General features: G+C 30.7%; 1 protein-coding gene across 6 annotated transcripts in view; it reads right to left on the bottom strand.

The window, feature by feature from the left end:
* Window positions 1–4,808: 4,808 nt before the first annotated feature.
* LPCAT (lysophosphatidylcholine acyltransferase) overlaps window positions 4,809–24,538 on the bottom strand; it is a 75,590-nt gene continuing 55,860 nt past the window's right edge. For 2 of the 6 annotated variants that reach the window (XM_076478255.1, XM_076478254.1), the window contains exon 15: window positions 22,041–23,416. In XM_076478255.1, coding sequence (XP_076334370.1) covers window positions 23,241–23,416 — 176 coding nt within the window. In that variant the 3' untranslated portion in view covers window positions 22,041–23,240. Of the gene's footprint in view, window positions 23,417–24,538 lie in introns of all 6 variants that reach the window. The other 4 variants (XR_013020462.1, XR_013020461.1, XM_076478257.1 and 1 more) reach the window with 4 other exon arrangements.

The raw sequence follows: 24,538 nt of genomic DNA, 5'->3' as shown, positions 1-24,538 counted from the left end.
GAAGTAGTGGACAGCGACTTTCAAGCCTCAGGATAAGTAATGTTTTGAATCATTTTCAAACGCTGCGCCTCTTTTTCCTCCCACTATTTAGGGCAACAACGAAAGTAGGACGGGTGAGAGCCATTGCAATTGACGTAATGATGGCCTGTTTCACACTTAAAGGCATCGTGGTCCTTGTCACCTGAACGAGCACATGTCAAGGAACCACAACATTATAACGCCCCCACGGCTGAAAGGGCAACCATGTTTGGTGCGACGGGGATGCGAACCCGCGATCCTCAGATTACGGGTAGAACGCCTTAACCAACCTGGCCTTGCCGGGCCGTTTAAAAGAAGTTCGAAAACGCATTATCTTGTCTCTCTTTTGACATTATTCAAGAAATAATTAACGAACAAGTGACGGGAAAGCCAAAATTAGTTTATTGTATCAATGTGCGTCAATTTTTAGAAACACCTTTGTAACATAACTATTGGTCATGGTGAAATTTGTCATTTAAGCCACGCCTACCAGTTAGGTGTATTGAATAAACGTACAGCTGATGTTTGTATTTCTCTATTTGTTAAAATGCATGAATAAAGAGTTTTATTTTTAGGTGGTACTCACGCTAATGACAACAATTAATTTAAAAAAAAAATTTCACTATTGTCACGCTAATCATCTTCTTTTGTGATCCTGTTGCTGTGGATGCTCCTGTACGTCATTTACTAAAAATAGTTAATACGTAATTTTGTAGTTTTGTCACGCTCATGCATCCTGTATCTTATATATCTCAGAACGGCTTGTATGAGTATGAACACTTGTACTGATAAGGAAATAACAACGTTTCAACCTTCCAAGGTCATCTTCATGTTAAGAAAGAGAGTGTGTTTCAATGTGACCGTTGACAGACAAATTTCTTAGGGACGAGAGCATAAACTGGTACCGGATTGTAGGGGGCGTTGCAGGGATGTTAGGTTATTAATTAGTATAGGTACAAATGTGATTCTTTATATTGGTTTTATTTTGGTTGTAGTTGTTGTATAAATAGGGCTTCCTTGATTTTGCGTTTGTTTATATTTGTTTCCCGACTTAATATCTGGGTGTTTTCTGTGGTTATGTTGGTGTTGTGTTTGTCAGTGTAACTTTTACATAGTATGGACTTTAGTTTTATACTAGGTTTTTGAATAAATTTGGTGTTTACTGGAATGTTGTGTTTTAAGTTGTTTTTTTTTTCCAAATGTTGGTTATACATTGTTATTGTCTGGACCATACGGTATGCAGCAGTACAAGCTTTTGTATTTTGTTGTATCTTGGGATTTATTGTTTGTTTGTTGTTGGTCTTAGTTGTGTGCCTATAACGTATATTCTGGGTTCGAGGTTGAAAGTTTCAAAATGGTTTATAATGTGGGTGAAAATAGAACGACCTGATACAGAAACTTACATTTGTAAATATGCCGTTAAATGTGATAAAATAAGATGTGAACAAAGGGGAAGTACACTTGGGTAAATGTGATGAACTATAAAATATGTGAACAGAGGGGAAGTTTACTCATTTCCAGTTAATAAAAATTACTGTTAAAATATCTGCGTAATTCATTAAGTTAGAACATATTAAGATTACAAGAACTATATAACAAGCTTGTTTAATGTTCAAGTTAGGTCGTATTTATTTATATTTTTAGCTATGTACATAAAGTATATTGCGATATTTTTCTAGTGACTAACAGAAAGTTACTTTGGAATGTATGTAAATAGTACATATACTTTAAATATTTACTGTTTCTTAGTGGGATTCTGTCAAATATTATTACAAAAAAATATTATAAAAGATCAAAATGAAACTAACAATTCAGAACTTTGACTTTTTTTTATAGTTATTAGTAAGCATGGTAGTGCTTATCATGTAGGAATGGGCTAGGAAAAAATTGCCGCTTCATATTTTGTATTGCTCATCATAATCTCAAGTATCTAACAGTAATCTAAGAGATATTTATAAACACCTAACTTATGTATCTGAGTTTTTCAAAAGTTATCAAGCATTATTTAGTTTAAATTCTTTTATTCAAACCTGAGTTCATGAAAATGGAATGACTTAGATATTTAGTTATAGATGAATTTTTTTTCGAAAGATTTGACAAATTATGTAAGGACTTTTGTATAGTTTTGTGTATTCAGTTCTACCTTGCTTCTGTATTTTTAAGCTATTATTGTCAGTAGTTGAGAACGAAGCCATACAATGAACTGTCTGTACTCCGCTTACCACGGGCACCGAAATCCATTCCTAGTATTGTTTGTCCGCAGACATGCTGCTATGCCACGAGGAGGGGGGTATTGTTAAGGTTACACATTATATGTTATATCAATTGCTATGGCATAAATTTGTAGTTTCATTAAGTACGAAAAAAACAACAACAAATATATCAATACTATCAATTCCCTTAGCAATCCCAAATACTTCACAATCAGATCACCTTAACTTTTCTTTTTATAAGAGAAAATAATATCAGATACCATATTTTATACTTAAAGAATTATATTAGAATTGTATCAGTTCTATTTGCAATTGACATAGAAGACGGTTTTAATTTCAAGCATTATAATTGGTGTATTAACCGACCAGCTTCAGAGTACAAGGTTTAGGGTTAATGGCGTTGAAGTGCAAAAAGGCTAAAAGTAATTACTATGGCTGTAGACTTTCTACATTTGAAGAAGGATATATGCATGTATACTAACTGAAGCACGTAGGATTACACATAAATCTACGTGAGAATGGAATGTACGACTTGTATGTCAGCACCAAAAGGTGTGGTTTTCTCTTTTGAAATATTCGGTGTAGCCATGTTTTGAGTATGACATATTCCCTGTAAGTTAAGCATGGGAGTCAAAATTATCCACCCATACTATAACTAGTTTGGTATTACCTATGTTAAACAGTGAGGTACTGCACAGAAATAAAGTCAGCAAATGTTTTCTGAGACTGAAATAACTCAAGAACCAGGCTCATAAGAACCGGTTTTCATAATTGAGACTCCATAAATATCATCAATGACACTTCTGATAGATCACATAGTTATTGAAGGCAGTATATGAAAACTTAAATGTATGTTTGTTGTAGCATTTTTGTGGCTGAGAGTAAAAGCAATTTTCTGGTAATTTTTTTTAAGAGGTTAGTTGAATACAACATATGTACATACAGAAGTTGAAAGAATGGGTAAAATTTCCATTTTATACACACCATAAGAATTATCTGCAAGATCATCCTTTTTATATAACTAGCAATACTTTACAGTTGGAAAATATACAGTAATTGCAACTCCTAATCACCTGAAGATTTATCTCTGTCAAAATGCAGTCTACTTAAAATGGAATGAGCAATTAGTATTTTTTTCTACATTACACATGCTTGCTAAGGAAATTGTAAGTCTTCTCAGTAAATGAATTCATTAATCCCTTCTATGATTTGCCCAAAAAACTCAAGCTCCCTCCATATTTCAAAAATATTTCCTGAAATTAATTTGGGCAAACAGTTTCTGGTTATAATTTCAATTATTTAATCAAATCTATTCACACATTATCAATGTATTAAAATGGATTTGTTGTTTATTCATGCCTTCTAGAAGCAAAACAATAATCCCATTGTTTTGGCAATTACCCACCATAAAATAAACAACCTTGGAAGATTTTACCATCAGATATGCGAGTTTAGCCATACAGTCCATATTAAGCTGGTATATTCAAGACCATAAATTTTGCTTGGCTAGTGGTCAAGGGGGTATTTGGATGAAGAAGTTTTGCTACCATATTTGTAGCTGCAGGTACATTATAAGTGAAAACCAATCCCACTATATGGGTACAAGTTGACATTTCCAGAGATGGACAGTTAACTCAAATATACATGAGCATAGAGCTGTATCATGTAAGGTAGCTTACAGGTAAGGCTGATACAAATTACAATCAAATCATGAAAATAAGCAAATAATCAAAATATGTGCAACTTATTATTCTAACAAACTTAGTCATTGACATCTGCTGGGGTGTGGGGCATTTGCCCTTATCTGGAAAATGAGAACTATCACTCTTTCTTTATTCATTCAGCATATTTTCATGATTTTTTTTTCAATTCTTAATACTTTTCAAACTATTATCAGCTTCAGTGGTTACACCATATTAGGGCAGTAATCACAAAGATCACACTATACTACTACTGTCTGGACACTTTTGGAAGTCATTGTATACTTGTGTCTTATGTCTCAGGTTGAGGCAAGAAAGACTACTCACATAAAATGATTGTGAATTATTTCTTCTGAAATATTTTTTTAAGAGTATAAAAATAAAATATAGGCAAAAAGTAAATTATTTATATTTTTACTGATAATAGTGCAGAAACTGAACACATTAAAAAAGGTTTCGTATGATTTTAACACAGAAAAGTATACTCAATTTCCTAAAACAGTTTTAAATATTTTTTAGTAATTCAGTGCAAGTGAAAATTTTCTAAATTTTATTTCTTCTAAAATATAATTATGAGGTTGAAAGTCCAGAGTATGTTAGAAAGCCATGGTAATTCATATATGTGATAAATTATTTAAATTCAAATGTTCTCCCATGGAAATCATACAGTAGGGCCATGTTTTCTTCTCAATAAGAAGTACATCTTTCATATTCCTTAGTAATTTGTAAACTGAGCTAATAGAAATATTTTGTCACATTTTTGGTAATGTTTGTATTCTATAAACTAATAATTTATAAGTATATAAATTAGTTTCAATATTTTTTAATTGACAACTTGTGACCCTTGATGGAATATAAGAAATAAAAAACAAACAGAATTTTAATTTATTTATTAACAAGGAGAAATTTTATCAGGTTTCTAAATAAGTAAAAGTGCTCTTGAGATAGAGCCATTAGAATGAAAGAAACAAGATAATACATTAAACATGACTTTTTATAATGATAATGTAAAAAGGTAAATATAATTTCCACAATAAAATACATTAGTGGAACAGGAACAACTTGTTATATAGCTCAAAAAGTAACAACACTCTAAAACAAACACTGTAAAAGAAATGTTTCCATGATTTGCTTTTAACATAAGATTAAAAAACTTGCAATTATTTCTTATGCAAATGGCAAATTGGGGTTAAAAGTTATGATAAAAAAGTGACCTCAACAACTTAAAAGTTTTTCATTTGAGAAAAACTACAAGTTGTATGAATGGGAAACACAAATACTATTAATTTTCTGTGTGGTGAATCAATCACTGTAATGAAATGATGGCTGACACTTCACAAAATATTAAAAAAAAAAAAAATTGGAATGGAGGAAAAAAAACATTTTATTTTTAGAAGTTTCTTTCAAAAACAATATGAAAGACTTTCTTATAAAAATCACTAATAATTCTTAAATAATTTGAAAAAAATTAAACATAGAAAACTTTACAGAAAAAGTGAATAGTTTAATCACATGACAAATATTGTAATATTTGATTATAACATCAGAAGAATAAGACATCCACAATAGTCCTGTATTTTGTTTACTGTTATAGTTAAGCTCTGCAAACTGAAATATGCAAATATTGTTACTAGCTACAAAGTACCCATTAAACTCTTGCTAAGCAGGTAAAAATCTATTGTTCTGTTTCTTTTTTTTATTTTCCCCTCTTTATTTATGAAAGACTCAGTTTGACACTTATAAATGCAATACGTTTTGGATCAATTTTAAACCTTATAGCAACTTGACAGTTGAAATACAATGATTAGCATGAATACAAATACTCCTAGTTAAAAAATATTCTCTCCCCATGCTATTCTAGTTCTTATTTGAAAGTAGTAGCCTTTTTGACAGACTAAATATTTGCATGTTACATAAATTCAACTTCTTATAGTATAAGGTTAATCTTTGGAATTTCAGAAGGCATTTCTCTTAGTTTTACGAGTGCAGGTGCAGGATAAATAAGATCTTTGGGAGATCTTCTCTTCATCTTAGAAAATTCTCTGAAAGATAATTTTTTTGGTAGATAATTGTCTTTATCTTATAGATATGGCTATCAGGTGAATAATTAAAGCAGGATGTTTCCCATTCCTTATTACAAAATCACAGCTTGAAAAACATCACAAATTTCACAAATTCTTTTATTTTTTAGAATGGAGAACTGGTTGCATAATTAATAACTTCACAATGTAACCATCAGTTTTATAACCTTATAATACAATTTGATCACTTACACTCTAAAATTAGTTGAAATATCATGACACATTTCAAATTGAGCAATCATTTTCATCCATGTATAACTTAAAATTTAGCAGCCTCTTACCTTTCTAAGATGATTAAACTCAGAAAAGTGAAACTAAGTATTAAATGATCTATGACAAGCTTTTTTTTTTGAAGTTTTATAAATATATTTATATTCACAATTGGTATAATTTTATAACGCATACACAAAACTTATTCAAATATAATTACGATTCTAGATAACTGTTTTCAAATGAGCTTCTATTGATCTGTACAGCATTTACTTGACAACATGAATTTGGACACTCCTAGCTTTGACTTTGATGATTTAAAACGATGTGATGTATTTCTAAATTGCAGCTACTAACTCTATAATGAATATGTAAGAGTTATTGAATGTGATTATGTCTCTATATTTAGAGATAAAACATTATAATAAAACAGATTACACATCTAAAGTTGTGTTTTGGTGTCTTGGGTACTTCTAAAAATGAGAGACAGGTATGTTCTTTTACATATTGAAAGTTAAAATATTTGGACCATTATCCACCATATTAAAACAGTTTTACAAACTTGAAAATCATCAGGGAGAGTGTTTTGATTGCCTTAAAGTACTTGGCTACACTACACAGACTCTTCAATTCTTCCTGTTACCTTGGCAAGTAACAAGTCTTCGGTTAAAATGTGCTGCCTGATTCACCTGTCTTCTCTACTCACTCAAAGTAACATCCACAGTCTGTTCACTCATTAATCACATAAAAAATCTACTAGTTGATCTAGTACATCCATACTTTAGAGATTCATGTTAAAAACACTAAATACAAAACCTAGGTTGTGATGCTGTTATTGTTGATTAGGGTGTCCCAAATGGAACCCGAGATTGGGTGTGGTATTAATTCCCATTTATATGCACATAATTATACTAAAAAGTCATAATTTGCCCCTCTATGATGATTAGAAGTGAATGAAGTATTTCATAAAATATTATTATTGATTTTGTGTTATAAGCAAGCTAACTAATATTTTTATCTTTATTTTTAGAGAAATATGCTATCTTAAAATATAAAGATGGGCCATTCAAACCAAGATATTCACAGAGAAAATAAATGTTCCTCCTAGACCTTCCTATAGCCCAGTTACCACAAAACAGATTGATGACTAGGTTTGTCTTTAGGAGGTATTTGTGGGTCAATTGTCATGTTCAAAAACTGAAGTACAAGTCAATCAAAGAGCAAATTTCCTGTCCACAAGCATGCAGTTCAAGTGATTTGATCTGTCAAGGCAAAGATGGTCACTGTGAATCAGCCATAGGCAATTCTAAGTTTTGTTTTGTAAAGGAAGTAATAGTTATTTGGGTGTTGGCAAGCTTTGGAACAGGTTTTATTCTGTCCAGAAAAGCAATCAGAAACAAAACTGAAAAATGAGACATTTTCTCAGAAAACTCTTACATTTCTGATCAAAGCAGGCAAATTATTTGATACTTGGACCAAAGATATAGTTCAAATAATATAAAATGACAGGTTCAGATCCAGTGAAGATAAGGAAGAAGACACTTTTCTTTTCCAATATGCTAGAAAAAATAAAAACAATGTAGCATGTTGGAATGTGACAGAAAATTTGAGAAGACCAAAAACAGTAAAAAAAGAATGAAAATCTTGGAGGAATGGATGAAACAGTGGAAACAGAAGAAAGCAGCAAGTCTAATTTTTAAAAATGAAGAAGAGCAGGAGACCAATTTAAGTGAACACCAGAAAAAAGATGATGATGCTTATAATATCCCACATGAAGAAAATAAATGTAGTGGTGAAAGTGGCAGTTACAGTGAAGAATATCTTCCTCCTAATAAAACAAGGAAAAAAATCTAGTAATAATGATAAACTCATTTTGAAGACCTCTAGCAATCAGCTTATTGACCACGTTGTCCCGATTACTACTAAGGCTGGAATTGGGGTTGCAGCCTACCTTTGAACTCATAAGTACTATGTTGCAATCCAGTAAGGTTTACATTAATAATGTCAGTCTTTCTCAGTCACATGTTCAAAGAAAGAAAAAGGTGAAATTATAGAATCTGAAGCTGCAGGAAAATGTATAAAGTTTTGAAACAAATTTGGCCTGAAATATGCTATGATGTAAATAAGATGGAAAATCTTATCAAGTTTCCTTGGCATTTGACTCAAACTGATTCTCAGATGTTTGAGTTAGCATAAAATACTCTTAAGATTTTGTAACCAGACACTCAGAGGAGACACATTTCAGATATCTTTCCCAGATTGTAACATGTTTTTTGGGAGAAGATGTGACTGGTTATAAATTTCATTAACCTGTAGTTTGTTATGAAGCTAGATATATGGCAGATGCCACCTATCGTCTTGTACTCTTTATGACACAGAACTGCCTTTCATCATATAAGAAATGGCTTGCAACTGCTGCTGTATTTGTTTCATGCTGCCTTGTCCCATGGTACCTTAAAAGTTGCATATCATTTCAAGATATCCAGGCTTTTAAAACTTGCTATAACCTCAGACATGGAAATTCTTGAAAGATTAAGGTGTCACACATGGTACCTGATTCCTCAGTTGATTGTCCTTTCTCTAGGTGATAAAGACCTTCCCTTCTCAAGGCAGATTAGCTATCATGAAATCCCTTCTTCAGTATAATGTTCCTGATGAATTTTCTCAGAAGATACCTAATCATAAACAATTTCAAACTGAATCAGGTATGAAACTATCTGATCTGCATTCACCTGAATCTTATCTTCTTTTTCATCATTTTGGAATTGAAAGAAATCAACTAGAAACTTGGGAAGCCAGAGGCAAACCAACATTTGAAGATAACAAATGTGACATTTATTTAAAAAAAAAAAAAATCCGTGCAGAAGTTAAATAGTTTAAAGTGACAACTCTGCCAAAAGATTTATTAAGCTAGTTTGGGATTATATAATGGCAACCCCTAATGAAGAATAAAGGCAAGATGTTTTCAACTTGGCTCATTGGCAATGGCAGCTTTTAAACAAAGGCATTTGGAAGAAGGGCATAAAGAATTTTGTCAAAAAAAAAAAGGATTAATTATGTTGTTCAAAAATATATTTTAGTGATTTTTGTAATTTATGAGATATTTTGTGTAAAAAGTCAATACGTTTCAAAAATTTAAACTTTGTCTTACAGATAATTATAGGTTTTAATTTGCTTTTTTCCTTCAATTTTAGCATTTTAAGATGTGTTCAATATTTCTGAAAATACTTCATTCTGTTCTAATGGTCCTAAAAACATAAAATTTTGTCAATAGTCTCTTTATTTCTCTATATATGGGAATCAAGAAAGCACCCACAGCTTAATTAGATTTTTGTCAAAACTGGGACACCTTATTGTTGAAGAAAAATTGCAAATTAAACATGGCATGGCCAAAATATGATATTATTCAAATGGTAACAGAGAAACTAAATACATTTTCCATCTCCACCTAATCATCTTGACTTTCATTTTCCAAAAACAGTTCAATTAAAGCCAAATAATAATGCAAAATGGAGCCCATTAAGAGTTAATTCTGAAGCAACAATAGATAGAAATTATAATTTCAAAACAATATGTATATGTTATGTGTGTGTGTGTGTAATTTGTTCTTAAGATAGCTATTCTTTTATTAAAGGGAAAGTAAATATAAGACATATAGTATATTATGTGGTTCTAATAAAATTTAGTATCATCATAAAGTTGAAAACTTTAAATGTTAGAGAAATGTTACAAAACAATCCAATTCAGCTATACTGTAACAGAAATGAACAAATTCGATCTACAAGGTATTGCTTTTATCTTCTATACTGTTGGGCAAGATTATAAAGACATTCAAATGTGAAATATTGTACTACTTTAAAAATGGTTGTTAAAGTCTGATACAATTTTTTTTGTCTCAGATTATTCAAGAATAATGACATTTGCAATTTTGTGAGAGAAAAACTGAATTACAACAGATGTTATCACTGATAATGAAATTCTCAAAATAATTTTAAATTATAGTGGGAAATTTGTATAGCAATAATATTTTCAACTTATTTAAATAATTAATATTCTTCATATCAGAACAGACAAACAGACAGACTACAATTTGATGAAGAAAGAGTTCTATTATAAATTATGCCATAAATGTAATGAATTATATAATATTAAAGCCTGAATAGATAAGCATTTCATACATTCAGCCCTCTGATCTTAAACAGAATAGTGGTGACTGTCAATTTATTCTTTATCCAAAAGTATTATAATCCTCCAAACTAAAAATCATATTTAGCAGCAAGTAAAAAGACTACAATTAAAATATAAACACTAAAAACAATGTCTATATATGAAAAAACAATTATCTTTTATAAAATCCCAGCTGTACTTACAAAATAAAATAACACATTTACTGTTTTATATCTTATACAGTTGAAACAATTGCCCACAATTCTAGGTTAAAAAAACGCTTTTAAAAGATTGAACTATTGCTCAAGTGAAAAAACCAGTCAGCATGTTAAGAATAAAATTGTCAAAATGTATATATATCAACAGGTGCAACATTACACACTTTGTTTTTGAAGGCCTGAATGATATCTACAGACACACAAAAAAAGACCCAAATGCAAAATAATTAACTTGCTTTTTTATAAGTAATAAAGAACATGACAAAAAGTGGTTTTTAATAAACTGATGTGCATGGAATTAAATCTACAATTAAAAGTTCTAAAAAAGACCAGAAATACAGGTGAAAAATTACTGCAGCAATTGGTTCTTGAAAAACTGAATCAAATCTAGAAATGAAAAAAAAAACTTTACTGTAGAAAAAGTGAATCACAGTTACAAAATTGATATAATATAAACAATTAACCAAGTACAATGAAAAAAAACAACAAAATAATAGTTGCCTTTGAAAGAATGAACTGCATCTACAAATGGAAAGAAAGTGCAAATACATGGTTTGTGAGACACTGAACCATATGTATTTGTGAAGACAGTTATTCCTTGATCCATTGCTATTCTTGTGGGATAGATTCTAAAAATTGCTGCAAATCCTACTAGTAAAAAAGGATGTATATATGTTTCCATCACACAAGAATACAGTGAGCACATTTTATAATAAAATGTTCACAGGCACTTTCTTCTGTGCCATATGTTCAAACACTTAACACTTTCTCCACTTCTTTCTATTATCGGATCGCAAATCACACAAGACACTTTTGCAATGAATGGGGCACCTATTGTAACATTATCTCTTATATTATTCTCTCTTTTCTTGAGGTACCATATGGTTGACTCATTGACTATTGATGTATATCCAAACCACTATGGCAGCACAAGGTCCATTATGAAGTTTATCTATTATTTTAACTTTTAAATTTAATCATTACTTTCTTCTCTTTTAGGCTTCTGGTGCCATTATTATGAGAATGGATAAACACCTTTGTTGAACAACAACTGAGAACATATGAAATGCTGCTGGGTGTGGTGCAAGAGCATGGGATGGACAGTACAGCACAATGTTGCACTAGTTTTTGGGACAGACTGAGGCTGTCCCACAAATACTAAACCATGAATGACAAGTGATAACTCTAATGAAACATTACACACAAAAAATAAACAACAATAATAAATAAGTAACACTTGGCAAGAATATAAAACTAAGCAACCCAAACAAATGAGAAAACTGCAATAGGTAAAGTTAAACAAAAACATTTATTAATGTATCCTAAAAAAAGATCTTAGCTACACATTTCACTTACAAACTGCAATAGAGAGTTTATAGTCATGTAACCTACACAGTCATGTCTGTCATTTTGGCAGTCAAAACATCTCATGTGCTAGCCTTATTCATTGCATGTGATAAACTAATATTGTGAGATAAACACATCTAAAAGTCTCATTTTTTGTAACTGATCATACTAGACTATTCATAGAACAAGAATTTGAGAGGGAAAAGCAGAAAAAGGCCATTTTGGGCACATATGATCCATATACAATTCATCAAGTTCTGTTTAAACCCCTGAGCAAGCAGAAAACCTACTGACTTTGGTGTTTGGCAATATTTATGTATTAGAAAACTCCTTACCCTACATAGGACTCTCCAAGACAGCTTTAAGTATTTCTGAGGTAGCTGGGTAAATGATTCAATGATGTGGCATTTAAAAGCAAAGAAGATGTACCTCATCACAGCCAGGATAAGTGACAGTCATTGCCATATTTCAATGTGTGAATTTGTGTCGGCATTGGTAGAGCCAAGGATCTATCAGAAAAGTGGAATATGATTAAGGTTCTAGAGTCAGTGTAAGAGACATGTACTAAAAACAGCTGCTCCACTGGTAGACAAAGAATATAAGGATCTTTGCTTCAAGCTGCAAGAAAGTGAAGTTCAAGAACCAGAGAAAAAAAAAGTAGTTCTTTCCGTAGTTCTTGGACATGCAAGTGTTGCACTAGTTTTTGGGATAGACTGAGGCTGTCCCACAAATACTAAACCATGAATAACAAGTGATAACTCTAATGAAACATTACACACAAAAAATAAACAACAATAATAAATAAGTAACACTTGGCAAGAACATAAAACTAAGCAACCTAAACAAATGAGAAAACTGCAATAGGTAAAGTTAAGTGTTTTTCGAACACTCCACAACTGACATTCAATAATTACTTTCAAAAAGTGAAATGTTGTTCAAGAAATTTTTTGATGAACAAATTTGTTCACTTACTTAATTTTAAATTTACAATGTATACATATGAAAGAATTTTTAGTTTTCAATGAAACATTATTTTATCATAATAGCAGTGTATTAACATTATACAATACTGTCTAAAACATTGCATATTATGGTGTAATGTCAGTTGAGAAGACTCAGCAGCAAGCAAAGAGCAAGATCTCATTCAGTCAGAGAGCAGAGAGAGTGACATTGTCCAAATTCAGTGTAGCAACAAAGATGAATCCAACCAAACAAGCTGTGTCCCTCATCAAATATTTCTACTTTCCTCATTCATACAAATCCTCAAGAGAAGCAACCAGGTAACATAATAATAATACATGCATTAATTCTGTAATTTCTTTTAACAGTAAAGTACATTTTGCTATCTAATTTACATGATTTGGTCAAAAAACATATTTTCTCATTATTTCTTTAATAACATAAATTAATTTTTTTAACTTCAAGATCTACAATTCTATATTTAAAAAGTAATTTTTTATTAGAATTGTTGCATGTTGAATTCTTATAAATTTATAACTCATTAATAAACAGTCAATACTTGTCTTAGAATAAATAAGTCAGATGCATGTGAATAAAACATTATCATTTGGTTCAAAATTTCTGAAGTTATTTAAATACAGAACCTAAAGAATAGAAGGGTAGAACATACACACATTTTTATGGAAAACTATATCTACTGAAATGGCACAAATTAGGGAAAACATTTGGTTGGTTGTTCCGAGATATATGATTCACACAAATAATTAATGAGTAAAGTACTCTGCAGCATTGTATATTTTTGTCTACCAACATCAATCACTCTTTCTATACATATTCTAACACCAGTAAGACTTCTGATGGATGAAGTTGTTTTTTACCTTTTGTGAATGAGACATTGAACAGTCTTATTTTAACAGCCTACATTAAAACCACTGTCTGATAAAATAACATTAATTGCAGCAGTTATGTCCAAGAAAAAAAAAATATTTTAAGTAACATATTTATCACTTGTTCTACCTTTCAACCCTTTAGAAATAAATATCACCTTGGGGAGTCATCTGTATTAAATATTTCATTGTGTTATGGTGTTTATACTGAGAATATTTTTCAACCAAAACTCACAGATCACTGGGGTTTTCAAAACAAATTTCAGAACAATCAGTTGTATAAACAAAACTGTTAAAAACTGTCTAAAAGACAGCATCATTTTTTAAGATTTTCTCTGTTTAGCTTAAACACAAGTATACTGGTGTTAAGCATTCAGTTACATCAATTGTATTATTAAAAGTTCTTGAAGTTGTAGATATTGGCACATCATACATGTATCTGAAAGAGAAATAATGTTAAGTTCATCTTGAAGTGCATCAAAGTTAAAAAAATATTGTTGAAATGACATCAGGGAAGAATTAACTTTGACAAAATTGGAGAATTATGTAAATAAAGCCATCATTTTTAAATAGGATGGCAGGCCAATTAGATCTTGAACATTTTCATCATTGTCTTCAAATAACAATTCATCAAAAGCCACACCTTTAATTTCTTCTCTGAATTCATATTATTCACTTTTAGTGAAAAAGATGTTTTTTTACACCTTAGCAAACCTGACACTGCAAAGTTTGTTTTCACAATCAGTGTCATCATCATTTGCAGTTTCTCTTGCAAAGGATAAGTGGAACAGCCCTGCAACAACATCTGTTTTTTTTTCCCTCTCTATTTTTCTTTTCATGGCCATTTAATTTTCAAATTTTACAACTCGATTCACCTGTTTCTTGGTGATGGCACATAACTAAATATCAATGAAATGAAGTTAGGGTTCAGTTGGTGATCACTTTTGGCATCTGCAAAAAAAACAATTTAAAAATATTAAATATATAATAATTAATAAAAATGGAAATGCTAAGGTGTATATCAATATCAATTGTTAATTTCATTTACATTTCAGGTCTATTCATTTTTAATGACATAAAATGCCATGTAGGTTAAGTTGTAGAGGTCTAACCTATGCCCAGCCATAATAATTTACATAACAAAATTTTGCAGTTTGTTGACACACATGAATTAAGGCTGTTTGATAACTTTTGTTACACATTTTTTTAAAATAATTGCAACATTTTTATAAGCAACAAATTTAAAATAGCATTAATTTTTTGTAAGATGCTAAAATATTGGGCCTTACCTGATGCAAAGTGTTTGCTTCACAATGGTGACCAGTCTTCTCTGCTTATAGTTAAAAGTCACTTTTGACATTATTTTTCTTCCACATGAACTTCATAAAATGACACTCCTTTTGCCTTATTCCATTGGTACAAGCAACCACACAACATGTCTCTGGCATCTTGCAAACTAATAAATCCATGAAAATATACTATGGCCTCAGGCTATGACTGACATATGTTTGACCATCAAAATGGCAGAGGCCTGCCCTGTGATGTCACATGCAAAACCTCTACAAGTTTCATTTGAGTTAAAAATATCCTGCCCACAAACTGCACCTATAAACTGCAATAGGCTTAATTACATGCAAAGTTAAACAAAAACACAGCAATGTCAATTGATAAAACATTCAAGTTACACACTGCAAACTACATTATATCTGAAGAAATAGGTAACATCTATTAATAGCAGAATTCAACATTCAGAGAGCAACATCACATTTCATACAAATGAACCATGAATAACTAAGTCATCCATTTTCTACACCAAAGACAAAGAGGCTAACTAGAGTTGAACACCCTCTAATATTTCTACACCTCATGTCTTGAAATTTCGTATCTTAGCTATAATTTCTTTGTTAAAAAAAACGTCTTGGGATTTATTTTCAATACACAGATATAATTCCAAGTGCATTATCTAAATGCACTTTAACAGGTATGTTCTCCAACACTTCACCTTCAATTGGCCATGGCTTTCTTCAAATAGTTCTTTCTTATCATAAAACTTTCTAATACATGGCTGTACAAAGTGTTTTAAATACAATCTTGGATAGGTTTCTACATAAGGTAGTCCACAGTTGAAATACTTGAAACAGCTAAAATTTTGATTATATTACCAGTTCTAAGGCCATATGTGATGTAAACATACACACATTTCGGGGGTAATAAAAATGCATAACAAAATGGAAAAAATACAAGTTGAATACAAAGCCCTCTAAAGCTAAGAACCTTTAGCTATTTACATCTATGGAACAAAACGTAATTCTCAAATTATAGCACTCAACAATCATATGCAAGTATCAATGTAAAGTAATCTTGGTTAGAAGACAACTTTCCTATAACAAGAGATGCTAAAGAATAAATCATAATTGGGACTACGATGATGAGTAAAAACTCTGGAAACCAGAATGCAATGGAACTTAAAAAGTAGTGGGTGTCTTGTATTTCATGAAAATAGTGTTAAAAACTCTGTAGGAACAATTATGCTCAAACACAAGAAAAACTAATAAAGTTGCCTATAAAAATGGTGAAAGCAAATGTTCACAAATTAAAAGAACTGACCTCTTGTTACAAAATTGTTAACATTACTTTGCTGCAAGTGTTGATAGATTTACCATGAAACAAAAGTACACGCACACTGCTTCAAAAGTTCATTTTTTAAAATATTTGATGTTACATATATATCATTTACAGATATACTGGCTTGCTAAAAATAAGTGTCATCTGTCACCTCAATTCACAGTTGAAAAACTTAAGCAAAAAACCTGAGGAATACCAGAATACCAGAGTTAAAAATGCACTTACCGATAGGCATTGGTAAAATTTAGTATTTTTTACAAAAAAGAAGGCACATATCCTAACTTCCATTTATTAATACTTTGACACATTAAAGATATTTTTAGGTAAACCTGAATTTAAAAACTACTCAGTTGTAATAACTTAAAATTAAAAAAAAATGGACAGTACACAACAGATTCTTGTTCTGTAAATTTTAAATTCTGATAAAATCAGGCGATTATTCGTAAACAAACACACACTGCATAAATATGTATCCTGCTATTAAATAAACTAGATAAATAAAAATGTTTATTAAAAAACATGGTGCTAAAAAGAACCCTATTAATCTATTTGTACAAATAAAAGGTTTACAAAATAATAGACATGCATACGTATGTATTTATACATAATTTCTTTAAATTTTACAATAGATGAGCTGGTTATGATATTACACTTTACACAGTCTGAAATTCATGGAATGAAAATATTCTGATGTATGAAAATATCACTTGAAAAGGAGTACACAGAAGTGAAAAATGTATAAAAAAACTAGGTAAATACCATTATAAAGTTTAACTTGTTTTAGAAATTAGTAGTGACTATGATAAAGGGCTTAGTGTTAAAAGTATCATATTCCAGAATTATCAAAAAGCAGCATATGTGATAACAAGAAACAATACTCCAAATTTTACACTAAGGCCTTATGTTTTTCTCAAAACACAATATTTTCATGTAATTTATGACACCAGTATTTCTTCAGTTTTACAAGCTACCATTGTCTGTAATGAAATATTTTGGCAATTATAAGAACTTCTTAATGCGTACATGAAACAACAATCCAATAAGTAACAATACTTATCATGAAATTTATACACTTAAGTACAGTTTAGGCCCTCTGTTATGAAATATCACCAAATGTATATGAATACAAGTTTCATAATTTTCATAGCTCTTCTTTTCAATTCAATGTTGAAGTAAAGACACATGGAAATGTAAAAACTTGTATACATTTACTGTTGTTCTGCAACAGTGAATCTAAATTTTACTTTATATCATCTTACAAGGTATTGCACATTTATCCATTTTCACAAACTTTCTTCTGAATGTACTTTACATCACATCAACATACAATATGGAAGAAATACCAAAAAAGCTTTAAACATAAAATAATGCAAGAAAAGGATCCATGCAATTATTAGGTATGAACAGAGGTGTGTGTGTGTGTGTGTGGGGTCGTAATCAAAGGAGGGGTTGACAGAAATACATATGCAGGGAAATTTTACTCACCAGTAATCAATGAAAATTGTGAAGTGTTTTAATACATGTGATATACAAACTACATTATACACAACCATCATCATTTGGCCTATACCACTTACTAAGTTGTAAGTTCCTTTGTGTCTGCCTGACTAATATTTACTTTTGACCCTGTATGGAAGGTTTTGACTTTAATTTCATTAAAAGTTGTTGTGACATTCTAAATTAAAGTCAATAACATTTTTTTTCTATGATACTCACTGGTTTGGATTCACTGTATCCAATTTTTATGGTCAATAAATATTATATAAAATAACTTATTGTTGACTCTTTGAATGGGGACCATGAAAATTATATTTGAGATTGTTGCAATATGAAATTCAATTAAATTTGATACTGTTGGTATCATCAAAATATGGTCAAACAACTTTTTCAATGCCAAGAGGAGTGTATTGTCATAATCGGCTTGCTTGTCAGAGATAAACTTAAAGAATTAATGGGTTTGAAGTTTTAATAAGACTCTGCATTCACTGAAGAATAACTACTGTCCATTCTACTTATTAATTCAGTTGTTGGTATAAACTAAATAGTGTAGGTTTTACTGTCAATAAACATTACAAAGTACATAAATACTTTCGTGACTGTAAACCTTTTGCAATTTTGAAATATTCACAAATATTAATTGTTTGCAAATATTAATGGTCTTACAGTAGTATGATGTTGCAACTTAACATCTTTTCTTAACTATGGGTACATGTGGGTTCTGCTATACAAACATATATGCATGCCATTAAGCTTTCTTGTGCTATGATTATGGTGTTGCTTATAAACTGTTATATACTGTAATAACCTGCATTTAATGTTTTCAGTGACACTAATACTACAAATACAGTACAATGAAAAATTTGTGTCTAAGTTTGTACAGGGCTATGGATATGACTTCCCTGATCAAACAAAAGCAAACACTCTAAAGGAAATAATGGCAATATGAACAGTCCTAAAACTAACCTTATCAGACTTGAATACAAATATGAAACCCAGTTTAAAGTATGGCAAACATTCAAATTAAAGTGAAAGGGGAAACTTGTGTAATTTTGATCAAGCTAATTTTTTTGTATAAAGTTCTGTGGCACTAAGTGAATTACAACATTTTGGGAATTTTAATTCATGGTATGATGATGTATGTTTAGGTCTATGGATCTAACATGTTTATTTTACAGATGGCATCACATCCTCACAAAACCATGGAGGGCAGCAAAACACCACAAACAACTGTGCACGGCTACTAAACCTTCAGTATATGCAAAAGTAATATTAGACACAAAGAAACACAGTCAAGCCTCAAAACAGTAAAACAAGAACCAGCAATGACACTATTGTGAAAGAGAATGACACAGTCAGCTACAAAATTAACATATAAAAGTCAAAGCAGGATGAAACAGAATATGACCGATATTAGGAAGGAGATCACAATGTACTGTCAATTAAAATATACTGGTATTTATCTCACAATGACAACCAAAAATCTGAAAAGCTTCAAGTTGACCTTAAAGAAAAGAAACAAAAACTCAAACATCTACAGACGGATGTTAAGCACCAGTGTCAGTTAAGTATGAAAATTGGAAAGCTGGCAAATTTAACCCTAAGCTGAAGAAATTCATAAGAGAACAAAAGAGGAATTACCCTTGATTGTTTTGGATCAGCCTGAGTTGATGAATGCTATCTGTGAACTTGCATATATAAGGGGAGTAACAAATAATGAATGTTGAAATGAGAAACTCAAATCATGTAAAACTCCAGAAAACTTATTTGAAAACTTTCAACAAATGGGTTCTGTGCTCAGCTGAAGTAAGACAAACAAAGAAAAACATCATGTAAACATAGTTTCAGTGAAACATATGAGGGTCCAAAACACAATGAGAAAAACACATTCAGATGTTAACTCTAAATTTGCCTCACAAATCTATACAAAGGAAATACAATCATGGTTCAGTCTAGATGCCAATGAATTTCTAAACACTGATTACAAAAGATGCATGTTCCTCTGGGTTATACTGCAAAACATGCCTAACATCTAATCTTTATACATTTGGAATAACAAAATAAGCCTTCCAGATGATGATTTTACAACTGCTCTGTGGTATAAACTTATACCACAAGTTTGTGCTGCATGAGGCACAAAACTCCATACTTATACTTGTACAGACCTACTTTCATCAATATTTGTAATGGGCAGCATAACACAAGTAATGCATACATCAATGGACTAGAACGTGAGAGATGTCTTAGCCAGGAATCCTTCACAAAGGATTCTGCCATGGATGATGTCAAGCCAATTCTCATTTTCAATGTCTACTGTGAACCAGATGAAAATCCTAAATTTCCCAATTGGAGTAGAATGCTTCAAAAACCATAACTTGGATGTATATATTACACTCTCCCTTGTGCCTGGTTAATCAGCCTATAACCAAGTAGAAAAAAGAATAGCATCACTTAGCTGTGAGATGTCAGGTTTATTTTTTTCTGCACAAAAATTTTGGATCTTATCTAGATGGTTCAGGAAAGATCACTGATATAGAACTAGAAATAGCCAATTTCAAGAAGGCTGATGAAATACTTGCTGAGGTATATTAGTAGTGGTAATTGATGGTCATCCAATTAAGGCAGAGTATCTTAGCACTGAGGATTCAAAGCTTGAAATAAACATATTAGGTGATGATTAGGTAATAAAGCATGTGAAGCAATTACAATACTTCCATACAATAGTTAAAGGAAGTAACCAAGCTTGTTATAGAGAACAGTGTACAGACTGGATTGATGTCATGTCTGCAAGATTCCTCTTGGCTCCATTTCCTCTTAAAGAGAGAGATTAAAGAAATCAAGATACCTGAACTGGAAAAGGTTCTGGAACATCAACAAACTACATTTAAAACTAGGTCAAAGACTCATCTTAAAAACATATACTGGCAAATGCAGCTTTCTCCAGAAAGGTTCTCTAAGACATCTACTGTCCAAAGGTTTGCAATAATGTGTTTTAAGGAACATGCAAAATGTATGAGATATACTTTCAACTGATTGCTTCCATAAGTAAATATAGTTTTCATCATGAATTAAGTGCAGAGCTAGACAAGACCTAGCAAGGGCTGTGGTAAAGAGATCTTGACCAATCTTCTGATTACAGTCATGAATCCCTTCCATAAGACCAAACAATTGCAGTAGAAACATCAATGCCTGTATTTTGCCATTCATTTGAAGCAATGATGTGTTCTTGGGAAACAAAGAATAAATAGAACTAGATTAATTTGATTTTTCTTTTTGGTTTTACTTATTATCAGTGTTGTTTTTGTACGTTTTTTTACTTATTATTTCATTCTTGGCTTGCTGTTGTCAACTTTTGTTGTTCGAAAAATACAACTTGAAAATGAAATAAAATCTTTGTATCTGATCTTGCACATGCACTGTATACCTGTGAGCAAAAACAATGAAACACATATAGAAAAAATGAATGCATTTAGCTCACCATCTTGTTATATTCATTAACAACCCATCTACACTTTCATTAATTAACTTATGCTCCTTTATAATGGTAAAATAACTTTCAGTGACTATTGATAATGCAAGGTTTAAAAGTTATAAGGCAAATGCTATATATAAACTACGTATGCATGTACAGTAAGGATGGGGAGGATTAAAAATCATGAAAAGTTTGTGTACCTACTAAAAGGATGTCCCAAAGATAAACTAAGATATACCATTTCAAATTCTGAGGCTTATGTCACATCCATCTTTATTTCATCTCTGCTATTAGTGTTTTCTTTAAGAAAAAAATAACACCAAAATGTCACCTTCATTAAATTCCAAAAACAGAATTTTTTTCATTAAAGTAAAGCATCCTAGATTGTTATGTCAAAACAGAAACATTTTAAACTATAATGAAAATATACAGCAGTGACTGTGTAACTGTGATGTTTAAGATGACTTTTTATCTTTGTTGATAGTCAATCACGATTTGGCACTTGCAGATATTAATGATTTAGAAAATGAACTCTTTCAAAGTTTGGATAAAAATATTTAGCATACTTTTTAAATTTTTCCCATGTGACCAATTTTTGTACTTTTTTGGAAAAATGCTGTCAAAAATTTAAAACAATATTTAGGTGAATTCACTGTTTAAATATCAACAGTTAGTTGTTGGTACATACAAAATCTTTTGCTCTCTTTTTCTATTTTTCTTATTTGATATTAAAAACATTGGTAAAATCATTTTTACATCCTACAACAAAGGTACTTAAATATTTTGGGAATAGGAGCTAGATTTATTTTTTATGTAACATTTTTTGTGAGCTTTATTGCTTGTTAAGAGTAAGTAAAGCACTGGCTTGTTTTTGGGCAAGAAGCAAACTAAATTTAATAGGAAGGATAAGCCTACTTCTCTTCTAAGAACTTAATAGTATCAGAAAATAGACTCCAATCCCTATCATACTGTGAATTTAAGAATCAATTCTTTGAATTTTCTACTAAACAAATAGATAATTTTATGATAATGTATCTGATATAAACATACCGTATCTGTTATACTTTTGAGTGAATATATACATATTCTAGTGAATACATTCAAAAACCCTTTTTTAATGTTGCCATTCACACTATTTCTGATTTGTTAGAATCTTTCGTAGGCCAGATTAAATCTTCCACTATGTCATATCTGGCTTGAGGGTCATAGTTCAACAGCAATAGTGTAATTATTTTTTCATTTACATAAGTTTGATATCCGTCTCAAATTAAGATCACTGTATGCTTCCTGCCTGAGAGCTTTTTTCAAAATAAGATGAGTAAACTACTAAGCAATCAGCTAAGTTCACTCAGTTAGGTAAATACAAATCAAGTTCACAGATAAAACTATTCACCTTAAAATAATTCAGTAAATTTGTTTCCAGTTTAACTTATTCCATCATATAAAACAACAAAATATTTAAGTAATCCTTAAACCAAAAAAATCATGAGCAAAGCCAGATGTAGTGTAAAAACAAGGTGTGAAAGTATGTCACTCAGAGACATATCACCAAAAGCTGGTCAAACATGACTGTTAAAAAAATAGTAACACTTCACAAACTCACATGTTTTCAATGCACAGTTAACAAAAAAACTATATAATATAAAAAAGCAAAAACACACACTTCAGTAAAAAAATAAAAATTAATAACCAGATCATAATGCAATAAAGCTGTAACTATGCAACTCAAAAAACTACAGTTACAGGAACAGTGTTGGATCTTAACCAGATGATTCCAATGTCACTTCATGATTTTCTGGTGACACTTCTGACTAGATATGTGAAGTAAATAGTCTGGCAAAACAATCACTCAGATTTTATCCTAGTTTCCTCCTGCGGAAAAGGTAGAGAACTTTTACTCTCTTTTACATTCTTATCCATTAGGAAAGATTTTCTTGCAAATCCATCTGTAGGCATTGTACCAGGCAAAACTAAAAGATCTTTTAAGTAAGGCAGCTTGTACACAAACTTCTGAAATGTTTCTACAACAGAAAAATTAAGATATGTTAAAATAAAAAAAACAAGTATGTAGAATAAAATCTCTTTTATATATTAAAATTCCAAGCCAAAATATTCCTTAATTTATTACCTTAATATAAATGACATGGTAGTAAGTTGACAATAAACAAATATTTCTGATGTTAGCTTATTAAAAACAAAATACAAAAAACATTTAAAATAAAATTTATTTTCACATACATCCCAATCAACTTGTAACATAATACAAATAGGTAAAAATATACTGTAAAATCTAGAAACAAGTAAAACAAAAATTAAGTTATAATAACCCTTTCTAAAAATTGACTTTACACTACATCTATATTATATATACATATCTAAGATGAGTAAAAAAAAACCTTGCTTTTTCCTGTGATTGCAAAGTAAATGTAGAATAGTGAAACTTTGCTGAAACAGGGTGTTCAGGGATATTTTGGGTCCTTTCTTATCTAACAACATGCCATGATAAAGAGAAAAATAAATGTCCTCCAAATGATATCTGGTTTTACAAAATTTTATAACTGACCCTGTATTAAAGCAAATTATTTTTGATGAAAAATTGTGCAAATTTATGTAAAACCCCAAAGTAAAACAATATTTCTGGAATAATATCCTTGTTCACTACAACATTTATACTGGCACATTTTACTATTAATTGAATGCTTCAGAAAAAGGTTTGACTGACCTTTATATTATGAGACTGTGCCATGTAACAAATATCTTCCACTAATTCAAAACATTCTGTCAGTATATTTTTAATATTCACATCAACTTAACAACAGGAGAAATCAGGACTTTTTATTCACCCAGTGTGTGTGTGTGTGTGTGTGTGTGTGTGTGTGTGTGTGTGTGTGTGTGTCTATACATGCACTACTAGAACACAACAAAACTCAGCAAAATATATAAAGTTGGGGTATTTCACCCAATATGAATTCTTATATAACTAATCCATATTACATATCTGGCTATTTAGATATGTTCTTTCTAAAAGGTATTTTAAATCTACAAACCATCTACAGAAATGTTGATACTACAAGTATAATCCTACTTTGAATGGTTGTATTCATCATCGATATTCTTGAATTTGTTAACAGAATTTTAAAACA

The sequence above is a fragment of the Tachypleus tridentatus genome, chromosome 13 (assembly GCF_004210375.1).
Source record: "Tachypleus tridentatus isolate NWPU-2018 chromosome 13, ASM421037v1, whole genome shotgun sequence".
Taxonomy (NCBI): domain Eukaryota; kingdom Metazoa; phylum Arthropoda; class Merostomata; order Xiphosura; family Limulidae; genus Tachypleus; species Tachypleus tridentatus.
This window is presented reverse-complemented; position numbering and strand designations above follow the sequence as displayed.